The sequence below is a fragment of the Diceros bicornis genome, chromosome 5, assembly GCF_020826845.1.
Source record: "Diceros bicornis minor isolate mBicDic1 chromosome 5, mDicBic1.mat.cur, whole genome shotgun sequence".
NCBI lineage: Eukaryota > Metazoa > Chordata > Mammalia > Perissodactyla > Rhinocerotidae > Diceros > Diceros bicornis.
In genome coordinates this window covers 61,654,970-61,672,216 of record NC_080744.1, presented here as the reverse complement: position 1 = coordinate 61,672,216, position 17,247 = coordinate 61,654,970, and the positions used below count along the sequence as shown (strand labels likewise).

Here is a 17,247-nt window from a genome sequence, read left to right as displayed (position 1 = left end):
GGCCATGTGCTGTTGTAAAAACTTTAAAATCAGCCTGAAATCCATCAAAATAATAAAATACTTAGCTGGGACTGCTAGCACCTGTTCCAACTTATTTTGTCAATCTCATGGTTGTTCACGATAGCTCAGAGCACAAAGCAAGCTCAACAATGCCTCATTCAATAGCAAACACGTCACTTTGTCTGCCAGGTTCACATTCACTACAATCACTGACAACCTTGGAAAATGCACATTTAGGCACGGTAATCTGAGACAGCTGGATCCCTTCACAAACCTTGCAAAGGACTGAACCAGTCAATCCATCATATGTCAAAGGTCATTTTAACAGCTCCTTTTTGCAATAAGTTACAAAAAATTTTAGACAAAAAAAATGACAATGGAAAAAATCAAGTTAAGACAGAATTACAAAAATGGGAGCAAAAGCAGAGGAATAAGTTACAGAAACTGTTACAAGCTCTTTTCCTCAACATTCTTCAAGGGAAGGGAAGGAGGCCCACAGACAAGGCCTCCAGAACCACACTTCCGCCCACTTTCCTATACAATCTTCCACTGAAATTTCCTTGGTGTTTGGACCCGTCAGCTTCGATCCTTTTGCCTTCTGATGGTTTTCAGCAGAAACTTCTGATCAACAGGTAAGATATTTCACTAGATGGAGCAGCTGACTGAACATAGTATAATAAGATTCAATCTTCCACTCATGTTCTTGACAATAATTATAAAAAAGAAGAGAAGAAAATATCAGTATTTAAGAGGAGCACACCAAATGCTAAATTTTTATGGTCTAGAGAAGCTGACAGCAGCTGCTCATAGGGCATCCAGAGTCATCCCTCAGACCAGGTTCATAATTACCAAGGGCTAGAAAGGTAAACAAAGCCGCAGCTGTAGACCACTAGAGACAGCTGTGTTTCTGGGTGCTTTTTTTGTAGGGAGGAGGGGAATGGGTTCTTCTGTATATTTAGAGGCAAGAACCAAGTCTAGATAACGCTCCATAATTCTTGTCACCCAATACATAGACGAGGATGCTATTTTAAAGAGAAGCTTACTTCTCAAAGCAACCTTATGGGGTTGTTATTGTTATATGAAAGTGTTCATAAAAGAGCCTAGAATATTGAAGGTGTCTGCTTTCAAAAAATATGTTTACTATTATTGTTTATCGTCTGCCTCCCTCATTACATTGCAGGTTCAGCAAGGAAAGGGAACATGCCTATTTTATTTACCAACGTTCCCCCAGCACTTAGTAAAGTGTTTGGCACATAAAAGGCGCTCAATAAATATTTGAGAAATGAATGAATTCTAATGTCATTTTCATTTTATAGATCAGAAACGCACAGCTGGAGTGGCAAAATGACTTGGTCAGGATCACACTGATTGTAAATGGTGGTGCCAACAGATCTGGTTAATCCACATTTTAATAGTTCAAGAATTAGAATGACAGCCCTTGAATCTGAAAACAATATCACAGAAAGAAAACTACATCTTCTTCATCAAACTTCTCCAGAAGCTTCTGTCAAGGGTGGTGGGCTAGGTGATCCACGCCACTTTTTCAATACTTTTATTTTCATTTCACATAGCTTTATGTGTTTGCTTATAAATGTAGAAGATCACACTTCATTTTCTTGGTATCTAATGAATCTTATCTGGTACCCATTAAACAATATACATACAGGCAAAATTTTAAAAAATGAGCTGTGTTTATACCTTTTAACATTTCCATAAGGCAAGGTAGTTACATCCAACTATTTCATACTTTTTATGCTAAATTTTCCTTGGGGAAAATTCTATTATAGATGTCTACAGGAAATTCAAAACTTTACTATTCCCCAACAAAAACTCACCTCCTCTGGCAAAAGCACTGACATAGGTCACTTAGAAAAAAAATAAGGTTTTTTGTCTTTGCTGTAGGAATACTAAAAGAAGGGCAGTCTCAAATAGCACATAAATATTTCTCTCATGTTATAAAATTAAAATGGAAACATTTTCTTTGATGATTTCCTCCCCTCTGTTTTCTCTATTCTTTCTTCCTGAAACTTCTGTTTTTCATGTTAGACTTCCTGACCTGGTTCCCTAATTTTCATTTCTCTATTTGTTGTGGTTGTTCTCTGAAAGTTCCTTTGTTAACAGCAGCCTGTTCTTGCTGCTTGGATGCAATATTTTCTCTTATTCCTCCGAGAATACTACAGTAGTTCATTGGAATTTTTCTCCTCTGCACAGTTTCCAAGGCCCTCCAAGTTGTTTTTTTTTTTCAGTTATTTCAGATCTGTGTTTTCACTTAAAGGCCTTCCTCAAATGTCTTGCTAAGAGTAAGGCACTGAAAATCTGACTGGGAACACTGTGCTCACTGGTGGAGCCTGCAGACTGAGGTAACATGACCAAGCTGGGCTCTTTCCTCGGGGAACTCGCAATGTCCAGATCTTAAGACTTCTTGGTCCCATTTCCCTAGAGTAAGTCACTTCTAATCCGCTGCCTGAAAGGTAATCTTGGCTGCCAGTGTCCTAGGAAGAGGGTGTGGTAAGAGGCTGGGAGGTCTTAACATTTAAAATTCAAACTTTCACTTAATGCCTCTGTACTCAGTAATGGGACACAGTCTTCTACAGTGCCAGGTATCACTTATTTTATTCTCTCCAAAAAAACCTCTATCCAGTCTTGTGTTAGGGTTGGAGAGGGGCAACTGTCTGCCTGCGCTGAGTTAGGGAAAGAATCTGTGGGTCAAACAGCTTAACTGCTTCTCAAAAAGACTTTAAAACAATTTTCTTCTTTTTGGTCCCACCTTCACTCCTAGTTCCAGATAACTAGTACCACCAATTCCTGAGCCTTTTGGGTGTTCTACAGGAAATCAGGTGCCTCTTACTTTCTCTACTGCTGGCTCAGGATTTCAGCTTTCTCAGCTCTGTTAGGTTGTTTACCGTTGTCCATCTGCTTTCCCATATCCTAAATTTGGTTGTTACTGTCTCCTTCCCCTTTCGCTTCGTCTTTATGGTATTATGCCTTAAAAAAAAATGCCATTATGGGGGCTGGCCCAGTGGCGCAGCAGTTAAGTGCGTGCCTTCTGCTGCGGCGGCCTGGGGTTCTCCGGTTCGGATCCCGGGCGTGCACTGACGCACTGCTTGCCAAGCCATGCTGTGGCGGTGTCCCATATAAAGTAGAGGAAGACGGGCACAGATGTTAGCCCAGGGCCAGTCTTCCTCAGCAAAAAGAGGAGGATTGGCATCAGATGTTACCTCAGGGCCGATCTTCCTCACCAAAAAAAAAAAAAAATCCTTTTATGGTTATTTTTAGTGGAGTTTGAGGTGAGAGTGGAAGTTAAAGCATATATTCCATGCTTTAACAAAATCAGTAGGCTTTCTGAACCAAATATAAACATTTCAAAAGGTAATTCCTTCTAAAAAGAGGGGATAATGGCCTCAATTTCTCATTGTGACCTTTGTCGAGAAGCTTTGAAGTAGAGTTCCCATCTAAAGATAAGGAAACTAAGGCCCAGAGAGATTAAATGACTTATCTGAGGAGCTACAGTTTATACTGGCAGAGGTGGAATTTAAATCTAGGTCTGATACTTTGGCAAACAGAAAGCTGTTCTTCACATGCAAAACATTTGTGATCTATTCAGCAAACATTTATGAGCACTATGTTAAAGGCTCCAACAAACTTTAAACTCTGATCTTGATTCTCAGAAACTGCTTTAAAATCATTACAAAAGTACGCAAAAATTAAGCCAAAAAGATTTCTGGAGTACCCACTAGGGCAGTGGAATTGTGCTAGAGAGTGTAGGAGATTTTGAGAGAATCAGATTTGAATCCTATCATAAGGAACTATGACATATCTATAAATTATTATAATACAAAATGGAAAATGCACATGCCACAAGGAAGATGTAGATGGAGGTCAGAAGAAGAAGATATTACTTTCAGTTGGAGAGATCAGAGTTGGTATCATGAAGCATGCGTATTTAAATTGTATCTTGGGGAGATGCAGAAAAATGATATTCCATGTAGAGAGTGAACAGCACAGTATTCCATGGATTTATTTTTTTAACTTGGTAAAGGTAATTCTAAAACTCACAAGAAAAACTCTCTTTGTCAAAACAATAGAACCCATAAAAATCTTCAGAAGATGGTGTTACTTTGATGACAATGACCTTGTGTGGCTCTCTGAATATGGTCTTCACCTATCTAGAGAGATTTTTCTAAGCCATGGACCTTGCTTTCATCATTTAACACATCATTCAAACCACTTCAATAAAACAGTGATCATGCTGAAGAGGAGTCTCAGAGGACTAGATGACACTCCAATTAACCAAGCACATCGAGCCAGATTGTTCTATGCCTCAGACTCAAGAGACTGGCAGAGAGAGGAGGCAAACAAAGGCAGAAAGAGCGAGGACCCAAGTGAAAAGAGCAAAATGCATGTGCTAAAGACGGGGCTTTCAGTTTGACTCCCGCGGAAAAAGCCTGTCAGAAGATTATTCACCGCCAACCTTAATAAGGTTTATAATAACCCGTCAGATAGAATCACAAACCAGAATGTGTACTTGTAGAGCATACTCAGTGAGAATAAGATTATAGGACTTGGCCTGGTGCCTTTTTAAATGTATATGCGTCATCCTGGGTACTGCAAATGCAAGGCTAGAGGAGGGTGTATGTTGACTTATTTTTTGACCAAAGAAGGGCCAACGTAAAAATCTAGCTTTTGCCAACATGTTGTGACTTAAATCACACAAGAATATGAGTGGAGTAACTAATTAGTGAAAAACAACAGTGGGACTCTCTCCTCAAGCCATTCTGTAGGAGAAGAGATAAGCACTGAGCTGCTTGTGAAATTAAGAAATTGTGCCCTAAAATGTTTTAGGTACTTCTCACTACTAAGAATTAGATAAAATCATCAAACTTGGTAAAACAAAGCCCTTATTATGTACCAAACTCATTTTCATTTTAAAGTTTGGTCCTGAAGTCTTGAATGGCAACTACCAGGGTGAATAGTACTAAAAATCACTCAGTTAACTGAATCCGTGCAAGCTTTCTAGAAGAGAAATACTCTGGGGGCAGGATTAATTCTCCCTGTTTGTCCTAGTTCAGCAATTTTGCACCCTTGTTAGTGGATCTTACTTGTTTTTTTTGCATTTCCACACTGATTCCTGTCATGAGGAAGAAGTGCAATTCCACGTGGGTTCTTTTCTCCATTACAGACTGAGCCCATACAAACCCCATAAATGGCAATGACCTTTATTTGCTTCCGTAACTAATCCACACAAGGAGAACTACAAAACATTTAAAGATCTGAGTTCAAAACCATAAAAAAAAAACACACACACAGAAAGGGCCAAATTCTTCCCATCTAGTAAAACTGCCATGCTCTAGTCTAGCTCAATAATATCATTTTTTCCCTTCTTAAGCGTAATTTCCATCTTCGTGTTACTTCTGCCAACTCCAAATACTAAATACAGCTGACAAAATTCAAGAAGAGACCCACTTTATCCCACAAACAGAGGGATGCTGAACTGAGAGGTAATGGGGGCAGTTCTGTCCCTGGATAAAAGATGGTCTGATATTAAAGATTCTTTGCTTAAGGCACAAATGTACCTGTCTGTGACTTTTTTAATGGCACATTTTAGTGGCATGTAGCATTATCTTTTATGAAAGAGTATGGCGAGAGGCCTTGTTATGACTCCCCATGGGGACTATGACAGCACATTAACAAGGGAAGGAGCAGTATGAAGAAGGCAAGCAAGGGTGAACCTTGTTATTTTAGGAGTTTAAAACAATGAAGGCAACCTTCTGATTCTTGCATCACCAAACCTCAGGGATGGGTTGAGAGTTTATGAAATTGGGGGCAGGGATGCTAGGTAGAGGTAGAAGGGCTCTAGTTCCCATTTTGTCTCTATTTGATTCTTGTGTCATTTCAGGAAAATTCCTTTGCCTGGTTTCCTATATTTTTATCCCATTTGTTTTGTTACCACCCTAAGGGAATAAACTGATTGCCTCAAAACATCTGAGGAAGGTATCCACACAAATAGGTAGTGAAATGGCACTAGAAGAGACCTTGCATACTTTGACATCTGATTTCTTCTGAAGTGTTTAGAGAGATCTGCCTTAGAGTGTGCTAGGGGATGGGGAGGGACTCCTCCTCCTTTTCCTTCTTTCTCCTAGTGGCAAACTCCCTTCAAGACTAACCCAGCTCAACTGTCAACTCCTTTGAGAAACCCCTCTCCTGCCCTCCCCTCTGTGGCTCAGAATCCTTCACAAACATCTTTACTGAAGATTGTCACACTGTTCTGGGCTTTAGGTGTCTGTCTTCTCTATCAGACATAGGCTTTTTTCAGCTTTGTGTGCCCCATTCTCCAAGGCCTAGTACCTGGTAAGTGCTTAAATAATAATTATTGAATGAATGAAAGTTTCTACTCTTCAGAGTGCGCACCTAGAAAGGGAATCTTGTTTTTAAAAGTGAGGATAAGCAGAAGAGAAGCAGCTGTTCTTTGAAGATGTTGACTATGTTTCAGAACACAATGTGTCACTCAAATTTTAAAATGTTATTGAGTTACACTTTTCTCTATCTGTAGTGATTTTAAACAAGATTTACCACATCTACTCCAAGTGTACTGTGGTGAAAACAAAGAAGAATCTTGGCCTTCAAGTGCTTCCCTTGGACTAACTTTCCAGTCTCTTCAGGTAATGTTCTCATCACATCTGCCCCTAAGAAAAAAAGAAGCTTGGGGATTCTCTTCATTACTGAATCACCCACAATTTCTCATGTATGGACTTAAAACCTCTAAATCTCCTTCTCTATTACATATTTCTCATTACCTTGTACCCCAAATGAATTTGGTATAAAACACATGTCAGGGGCCTTACTCTATTCTCTAACCACTTACTGGTCTACCACATGTGTTTGGTCATATGTTGTCACTTACTTGTCTGGTGGATCATAAGCTCCTAGAAGAGAGAGGCTACAATCACATAGTTCCTTTTGAAAGCATTTAGTTAAGCATCAAGCACAAAGAGGTGCTCAACAACCCTTTCTGAAGATCATAATCAGACTGCACTTTACATCCTGTAATGATATCTCCTCCTCCTTCCGATTTAACATCTGGCTTCTCAGCATCCATTTTAAAACACAGGAAGCATCGAAATGCCTAACCCTTTCTGGCCCTCCCTCCTGACCATCTGGTCCTCTTCTACCCTCCACTTCACCACATGAGCCAACCCATTCCTTCTGGCATTCAGGTGTCCCACACTCAGTGCTGAAACTTTTTCACACAGTTCCCTATACCTTAATCCTCCTCAATCTTGCAAATTCAATGAGTCCGTCTTCTTCAGTCTTCCTGAGACCGTTCAATAGTTCACCTCCAGATAAATGAACATGATGAACAAAACCTCAAATACATCAATGGCAATCTCCCTCCCTATAGCACAATGAATCTGCTTTTATTAATCTTTGCCTCTCTAGCATCCAGCAAAACACTGGTAGACATATATTTCAATATGCAATACAAATATATTCTATTTATTAGGCATCTAGCTACCTACGTACCTATCTTAACTGATCTCCCTGTTTCTATGCTTGCCCCTCTATAGTCTGTGCTCCATAGAGCACCCAGAGATCCTTTGAAAATGTAATTTAGATCATTTACTCTCAGAGTAAAATCTAAAGTCCTTACTACAGCCTACAAGGCTGCATATGATCTGGCCCCTGGCTACCTCTCTGAATGTACTTTTTCCCTTGCTAACTCCACTCTAGTCACTCTGGTCTCTCTGCTTTTCTTAAATATGCCAAACATACTGCAGCTTCACACCTTTGTATTTGCTGTTGCCTGATGGCTCCCTCCTCTCACATCATTCATGTCTCTGCTCAATGGTTACTTTATCAGAAAAGACTACTTCACTTTATTTTTCTCCATAGGACTTATTATCACCTGACAAATTATATATTTAGTTATCCTTCTGTTTTCTGTCCTCCTCGTGCCCCAGCCCTCACCAAATGCAACTCCATGAGAGTCAGGACTAGAGTGTCCTTTCATTATTATATCCCCATTGCCCATCTAGCAGGTATAGCAGGAGCTCAATATATGGATGAAAAAATAAATGTGGAAGGAATGAATGGTGAATATTTACATGTGTTCTAAATCTTAAATCTATTAGTTGTGCTCTCTCACAGTATTGTTATGCCTCTGCATATTATGCCACGTGAGGGTATATCACTAAGTCACACAACTCTATAGAGTTGTTACAGAAAGTTAAGGAATGACAATAGCAGACTGTTTAGAGTGACAGAATGTTAGTCTGGAAAGGGGCTTAGAGATCATTATTTTACAGATGAAGAAATGGAGGCCCAAAGTGATGGATACTGGCTTGCACAAGGCCACCTAGAAAACCAGTAGCAAAGCTGGAAGTACAATCTAGGACTTTCATTCCCAATCTAGGATTCTTATCTCTACACCGTGTAACTTCTCAAATATTCTACACTGTATCTTGTTGTTTACTAAATACTTGCAATGACAGTAATTTAAAATATGTAAAGGGAAATTATAAAACAGCAAGACCTGAGCCCCACATATCAAAAGCACTAGCTGCCCCTGAAATAAGCTAACTGAACAAGCCCTTCAGGATTCTGTTGGGAGACTCAATTCTGAGCATCTGTCTACCATTATTGCTAACCTCTCAGCTGATGCATACATACTGTATTTCCTCTTAGATTCCATTTTATGAAGCAGCAGAAGAATATGGTTTAATAAACATTGACTACTTTATTTTTGCTTTCTTTCTGTAGTGCAGGTGAATTGAGTCTGAAGATATTTCCTTACCAATTCAACTGCATTCATGCATTACAAAAATCATAGAAAAAGTATTTGACCAAAGAAAAGGTGATAAAATCGTGATTGCAACTCTATCCATGACCTTATTTAAGAAGTCTTTTCTACTTTTTAAAAAGTCCTCCTTTATCTGAATCAGTGTATGTGAGAAACAATTGTTGAAGAACCCTGGTGAGTATCCAGACTCTACACTATTGTAATTCACAATGAGCCAGATGTCCTTCTAATATAAATCATATGCATTTCCTTATAGATCAACAGTCATTGTAAAGAAACCTTAGCACAGAGTACTAGTGGGGCTACATGTAGCACACTAAGATAAAATCCATTCTAAATACAGCTATAAAGAGTAAAGACTTTAAAATTGTATTAAATACATATCCCTTATCCTCCCCCAGATCACATTACAGCCTGTCCCCCAACACGTGATATGACTATGGGAACAAGGTGGCTTTTTCTTTCTAAACCAACATATAGAATTTATACATCCAAATGAGCAGGACTGTACTCTTTAAAGTAATCACCTTTGGAAGTTATATATGCATTCCAACAAGGCTACCATCACACAGAATTTTTCTGGAGTCTCTTTTAGAACGCAGGTTCTCCAGATTTAGTGTGCATAACGACCACCGAGGGAACATATTAATGCAGATTCTTAGAGATTTGGATTTAACTGGTGTTGGATAGAGTCTGGAAACTTGTATTTTTAAGAAGCATTCCAGATAAGTTTTATGCAGGTGATCTGTGAGAAATAGCACTTTAGTCAGTTCACAAGCCATTCAAGGATATCAAAATAAGGATTTTAGAGTTGAACTCTGTGTACACATACATTTAACACACTGGAGGTTTAATTTTTTTTCAAAATCTTCAGTCTTCCTGATAGAACATATTAGTACAGATATATATAGAAGAATCTATTTGCAAACAACAACAAACCTCCATGAAAGAGATTCCTAAGCTCCAGACATCAGAATGGATTCCATACTGCTCCCCTGAAATTCTTTCAGGCTGTAAGAAAACAGAAGGGAGCTTGTGAGTTGATGTAAGCTGCTGCAGGAAATATACACTAACATGAGCTCAGCTAAGACATGGTGCCATCAATATTCACATAGCACTTTATGAAGAGCAAAACAATTTTATATGTACGTGTATACATATATGTGTGTGCATTATGTAGATAATATATAGAAATTATATAGGTAATATAGATATTTTATATATAATCTCACTAAATCCTCACCAAGTCCCTGTGAGGAAAACTTGATTATCTTTATTTTACAGATAAAAGAAATGGAGGCTCATATTAGTGAAATAATTTAGGCAAAATCCTAAACTGGTAAATGAGCTGAGACTTGAACCCAAGTCTTCTCCCTCCAAATCCAGTGGTCTTAGTTGTAGAGTGACAAATTACACAATATTATATAATATTATCACTTATTTGCATTTTGATTGATTGGTCTGGATCACTAGGGATTCTTTCATTTTTAAATTTTTAACTTTTTATTTGGAAATAATTTCAAACTTATAGGAAAGTTGAAAGATTAAGACTAGTACAGACAACATCCATATTTCCTTTGCCCAGATTCACCTACTGTTCAATATTTTATTCTAATTATCAGGGTTTCTCTTGATATGAACCAAGGAACAGTTTGAAAGGTCCAATTGGGACTACTGGTCCTCCATTCAAGATGTGTAGCAAATACCTGGTTTAGAAAGCCACTACATGCACACTCTCTACTTCAACAGGAAAAATTTCATACTGAAGTGAGTGCTGCCTGTTCTCTGTATTCTTCGAGGATTTGGCATTCAGTTGGGTACTTCACAGGTCTTTTGAATGAACATATGAACAAAGGAATAAGAGCAACTGAGGTCCTCACAGAGGTGACATGGTTGCTCAAGGTTACAGAGACAGTCATGGCAAGGCTGGGATCATAACCCATACTTTTTGGCCCCCAGACAGAATTCTACTCTTTGTACCACCCCTGGAGTTCCTGGCAGCTACCATAGCCATCATCCTTTAGGAGCTGCCGTGAGGGCCCTTAAGAGTAACTGGGGTCAAGGTCAGCCTGACCCACTGCAGATGCAGGAAGCGGGCATCCATCACTCACCAGCAAGGGATACACCAGGGGTGTGGACGGTGGCGGCCAGGTGTTCTCAGGTGAGAGGGGACAGTCCTACATCTCAGGTAGCCGGCTTAGCCAGGACCCAGAACTTTGTAACCTACTTCCCACTCCCACCTACCGGGCTACTTCAGTGTAGTTGCTGCCTTCTCCTGGGACCACTTTCCATAAAACTACACAAAGCCCTGCCCTGAGGTAGCAGGATGGATTGTCTTATTTCCCTTCTTTTATTTATTTCTTTAATTTGTAAAACCCCTTTCCTACCAAGAATAATTCTTCCCAAGGGCCAAGTGCCATTTCTCCCAGCTGCTAACAGACATGGTCATTCCAATCCCCTAATACTTTTTCTTTTAAATTCTAATCCTCCTCACCATCATTTTTCAAGTTCCTTGTTCATACATGAATGAACTCATTATCTAATCCTAGCTAGTTCATTAGGTACTATGATATATTCATATGGAACTGGCTAGTGAGTTACAGAAGTGATGCTCCTGCCATCATCATCATCATCATCAACAATAACAACACCATTCTATGCATTTACTGAAGAATTCCCATGTGCCAGGCATCGTTTTAAGTGCTCTTCATGCATGTCTCATTTCAGATACAGAAACCCGTATTAGATTAGTACTATTATCATCCCCACTTAACAGAAGAGGAAAATGTGGCACAGAGAGGTTTCGTTTGCACCCACTATTTAAGGAGAGTAACAGCCATCATTTAATGACCACCTAGCACATGCTAGACACAGGGTTAGATACTTTGCATAGACACTCCATAACAATCTTGCAAAGTTAGATATTACTGCCTTCATTTTACAGATGTAAAAACTGAAGCTTAGTAAGATTAAGTAACTTGCTGATGTCTAGAGCTGTGGACTAGCATTAAGAGTATTGTTTAGGAACACAGCCGGGATTCAAACCCAGGTACATCTGTCTGCACAATCACGATTTTTTCCAGTGTGTCAAACCACCCCCAGACCTAGAAGTCAGAAGAGCCACACACTAGTCTTGATCTGGTCAGTATTTCTCAAAATGCAGTCTTCAGACTAGCCATCATAGAAATGCCTGAGGTGCTTACTACAAACGAACCTCCTGAATCACAATCTCTGGGAGTGGCTCTGGGGACCCTCGTTTTAAAAAATAATTTCTCTAGATGGTTCTTTGGTACACTCAGCTTGAGTCACTAAACATTTCCACATTCCCTGCAGAGGCAACGACCTACCTTCCTCTTCTCTGCTTAGTGAAAGTTTCTTTTATAGGCTCTATTCAACAGACACCTTTTTTGTGTGTATGTGAAAACTTCCTCTTTTCCTCAGGCAGAATTACAAACTCCTGCCTCTGTATTTCATTAAAATATTGTTCATATATTTATTATTAATCCATCACATGTGTTGTAATCATCCGTGTTCTAGTCTGTTTCTCCTAAGAGGCAAAGAGAATGTCTTCTTCACCTCATACTTAGTGCCATGCCTGGTGCATAGTGAGTGCTCAATCAATGTATGCTGAAGGGACACCATACACCTTTACTGCACATTTGGTTTTAAGTATGAACTAATTATTAAGTTCCTTGGAGTGTTCTACTAATATAACTTCACCACATATTATTGCTATTCATGTCCATCAAGAACTTCCAGCAAATATGAAGATCCTAAAATCCCCCAGAACTGTTAAACAAATAACCAATGTTGCCTTCCTCTCTGTCTTTTCTTTCCTTCCTCTCTTTCTTCATTCCACTAGCTGACAGTTATCAATACAGCACTTCATCCAGAGTACAAAAAAAAGAAACAAACAAAGTGGAACCACATACAAAATATTTTGGCAGGATCACCAATAAGATTAAATACATTCATGACATTTACCCACTGATCAACCAAAACAAATGCAAACTGTAAGCTGAAAATAAAGCATAGAAAAATTAAATTAAAAAAGAAAAAAATAGAAAAAGTGCTAATGGTCACAAATATCAGGTGGCAAATAAGAGAACTCCTTAAGGACGAGATTCTGACAGCCTCTCTTTGGAAAAATTATTCTTGCAATAAACTAACAAAACGAGATTACTGTTGTGATGCAGTGCTTAAGCACAAATGCTAGGAAAAAGCAGGTAGCCAGCCAGCTCTATGGGTCTATCCTAAAGAATTCGTATGGTAGATAGGGACTGGGAAATGCCCCCAGGCCCTTGAAACTGACACAGGTACAAGATAACCCCAATACATTCTGAATTTATGGAGCCAGGACTTGATGGCCTAAGGTTGCACAATTCAAATCTGTTCCCACACTTGAGGCCAAGGTGGCTCTGTCCTCTCCCCTCTCAAACAAAACAAAACAAAACCAACCACCAGGTACTACACTACTAACAGAAGATCTGTGATGGACATTTTGCAGTTGAAAAGCTAAAACTGGATTACTTTCTGACATGACAGCTGTCACCAGTATAGAAAGCTAAATAACAAGAAAAACGTAAGTCTTGTCTGAAGAACCTCTGTACTGGGATTTAAATGTAGGCGGAAAAAACCCTGGTCTGTTCATATTAAAAAGCAGAGTTTACAGAGGGTTACAAAGGGCAGTGGCTCCGAGCTGGCACATACATTTCACTCCTTCCAGCTACCCTCTGTAACTCAGCATTTACCCAGGACCCATAATTAGTTAACTTGTTCCAGAACTGTCTCTATTTACAACAGAATACCCCGGGTTTACTTGTCAAAAGCAGGAGGATACCAAGGTACATCCCTTATCTTTCTGATAAAAGAATTTCTGCTCAGGGTTAGGCTACTCAGAAAATTAACAAAGTATGCACAAATACTTCAGGTTAGTATGTAATCAAAATATGTATCACCAACAATGGGGATTTGTTTTAAGTCAGCAATTTTCCTGTGTGAGTAGTTGAGCATACTGGTTAAACAAGGGTTCTGGAGTCAGACTGCTCTAACTGAATCATCTTCCAGTTCACTAATTTTCTCTTTTGCTATGTCCAATATGCTGCAAGTAGTGAGGTTTTAATTTTAATCTGGTAGTTTTGTTTGAGACTTTCTCAAATCTACTACGTCACTTTTAAAATTTGTGATCTGAGGTCGATGTGCATCTGTTGTTTCTGCTGGTTCTTCTTCATGTTGCTTTGTTTCCTTGTGTGCCTGGTTTTCTTTGACTGCTTGCTAGATTTTGCTCTTGAAAAAAAAATCTGGAGAGGTTCTCTGAGGCCTGAGGTGAATGTGTTCACCTCACACCAAGTTCTCAGCATGAAGCTGCTTTTCCAATTCAGGTCATGTATACAAATACCCAGGCTGCAAATCTGTGCCAGAGTTAGTCTATGGCCACAACTTTCCCCTCTTCCTTTTCCTCCTACTTCTCTACTTAGCTCTGAGAAGCTTCTCTTCTGTTCCCTGGGACTGGGGGAGGAGAAGCAGCCTTAGCTCTGGTTTGCTCTTATACTGAGGGTGAGCCCTTCAGGCTTCCAGCATGATATGGGGAAGATCTCCTCTGAGACCCTCTGCCTTAGGGACCTCCCATGTCATTCACAGCTGTGGTACAGGCAAACAAATGCCCTCAGGAATAAGAAGCGTTAGTGTTCCAACATTCTGCTTTCCCATTTGTTGCAGGATTCCATCTGAAAATTGTCCTGGGGGTTCCTCATTGTCTTTTTAGCTCTTCACTGCCATTTGAGATGGTTTAAAAAGTATTTTAACTAGCATTTTTCAGCAGAAAAGTTGGTCCAAATAACCTAAGCTGTTATTACCAGAAACTACAAGCTGGTATCCTAATTAAATCTTGACTCTCACTACTTGGCCAACTCGGAGACCTCCGGCTAAAGTTGCTTCACCTTTGGTTTCCTCATCTGTAAAACAAAGACAATAATAGTAACATGTATACCTCACTGGGTTGTGTGAAGATTAAATGAATCCATGTAATGTGCTTGATTCAGCACACGCCACACGGAAATGCTCATTAAATATTAGCCTCTTTCCAATCATCACCACCATCATTACCATCACTGCATGAGCATGGCCAACTGAGATGGATGATGTCATCTGTATAGGTTTTATTCTGGGTAAAGATAATTTCCAAGGATAGGAATAGCCCAGGCAGAAAAAAATGTTCAGGAGATAAGAATAGTTATTTAGATTGACTTTCTGATCCTACAGGACAAGTATTTGGGTAAGATCTCTTTTGTAAATTTCAAAACTTCAGTTATTAATAACAATAATATCAAACTTTTACATTTGATTTAAAAAATTATAATAAACAAACCACAGTGACTAAACAGTGGGTTAAAGTTTTAGGGATGTCTATCTTTAAAATAGAGTAAAATTTTTAGTAATTAGAATTTCTGAGAAATGGTTTAATTTAACGTAAGGCCCCAAAGCCTTGTAGACACCTTTTGTAATCCTTCTGGATGAAATTCTTTTAAAATGTGATTGAAAATCTTTCTTGCTTTGGATTAAAGTGTTTATTGAACCTAATTATCTGTTCAATGTAATGTATTCTTGAACATGCCACTTCACTTTCCAGGTGTCAGTCTCACCGGTCAACACGGAGGTTGGACCAGATGACTTTCCAAGTCTCCTACAAGCTCCACTGCTTAACGTGCCCATACGTTGTTTTTTTTTTTTTTAAATGACCTAGGATCTTAGAAAAGCCTCCCTGTTTTTTTTAATTATCATTTTCTTGTACCTTACACTTTAGATTATAGGAGAATGAAGTGAGATTGTTCACACATGTAGGACTATTTCTGTGATTTATTTTCTTTTCAATATTTGAGCGGCCTAGGTGACTGTATTTGAGTAATGTGGGGGTCTTCTATACCTTATAATGCAAGTAAGATACTTAATATGAAAAATTAAATGCTCTGCTCATAATTAGGAACAAGGCATTTTTGAAATGCAGCTTTCATGAATTCATTAATTTAGCACTGTGGGAAGGACTGGTTATAGAGAATGAGCAGAATAAACTCTGCCCCTGTAAAGATCGGACTCTAGACTGAGAGAGACATAAATAATTTGGATATAGGGAGAGAGACAGCAGTTACAAGTTTAGTTTCTGGAGGCTGATTACTTAGTTTGAATCTTGACTGGTAAATTTTAGCTGTATGAACTTGGGTAAGTCACTTAACTTCTCTATCCCTTGGTTTCTTCATCTATAAAATGAGAATAAAATGACCTCCCTCATAGGGTTGTTGTGAGGATTTAGAGAGTTAACATATGTAAGAGTTCAAAAGAATGACTGGCACACAGTGCTAATTAAGTGTTAGCTATTATTATTATTATCACTGTACAGAACTATGTATGAATATAAAGTGAGAGAAATGGAGGTAAAATGAAGGCATTACATCAGATGACCTCTGATTGCATATTCCCACAATTTATTATTCGCCCTCTACCCCACCTATGTCACATTACCTTCTATTTCTGAGTCTTTGTTCATCCTTCCACATTGATCTCTGTCTTTTACAAGTGCCCTTTTCACATACTGCTTGAATCATCAAATTCATACACTGTATGCCTTCTTATTCTCTAAGTGTATGCTTGGTACAACTTCAGTTTTTATGATGTCACACATAATGTAGCCATATATAATGTCATGTTTCCTATTTTGCCCATGTCTTACGTGGATTACAGAGTGGTTCCACCGTACCTGGCCAAGAGCATGGAAGGTGCTCAGCAAATACTGGTTGATTAATGGACGGTACTGTGTCAGATACAGCTTTCACTGGCAGAGACCAGAGGTTGGCAAACTTTTTCTGTAAAGCGCCAGATAGTAAATATTTTTCACTTTGTGGGCCATATGGTCTCTGCTGCAACTGTCACAACCACGCTACTCTGCCACTAGAGTGCTAAAGCAGCCACAGATAATATGTAAATAAATGGGCGAAGTTGTGTTCCAATCAAACTTTCTTTTTTCTTATTTAATTTTTATTTTGGAATACTTATTGATTCACAAGAAGTTGAAAAAAATTTATATACACGGAGGTTTTGTGCACCCTTCACCCAGTTCCCCCCAATAGTAGTACTATAATAAAATATCACCATGTATAAGGCAGGGATAATTCCAGTAACGGAATAATAAAAATTATTTCCATCTTCCCCTACTCCCAATCTCTGATTTCACACCAGTTAGGCAAGTACACGGCCAACCAGGGCCTGCTGAACTGAGCGAAGCTCACCATCAGGCTATCACTCTTCACTTCCTCGGTATCTCATGTTTTTTACAGCTTGAACTGTAAAATTGATGACTAGAATTCATTCACCCAAGAATAAAAGCAATTTTAGCTTTGCCAATCTGAGCTAACGTTTCATAATTTTAATCCTCACATTTTCAATGAACAGATGGACGA

At 38.9% G+C, this 17,247-nt stretch overlaps 1 protein-coding gene across 3 annotated transcripts in view; it reads right to left on the bottom strand.

Annotated features, from left to right (window-relative positions):
- MAP2K5 (mitogen-activated protein kinase kinase 5) overlaps positions 1-17,247 on the bottom strand; it is a 236,955-nt gene that overhangs the window by 90,586 nt on the left and 129,122 nt on the right. For all 3 annotated transcript variants that reach the window (XM_058541929.1, XM_058541930.1, XM_058541928.1), the window contains exon 16: positions 9,737-9,808. In XM_058541929.1, coding sequence (XP_058397912.1) covers positions 9,737-9,808 — 72 coding nt within the window. The remainder of the gene's footprint in view (positions 1-9,736; positions 9,809-17,247) is intronic.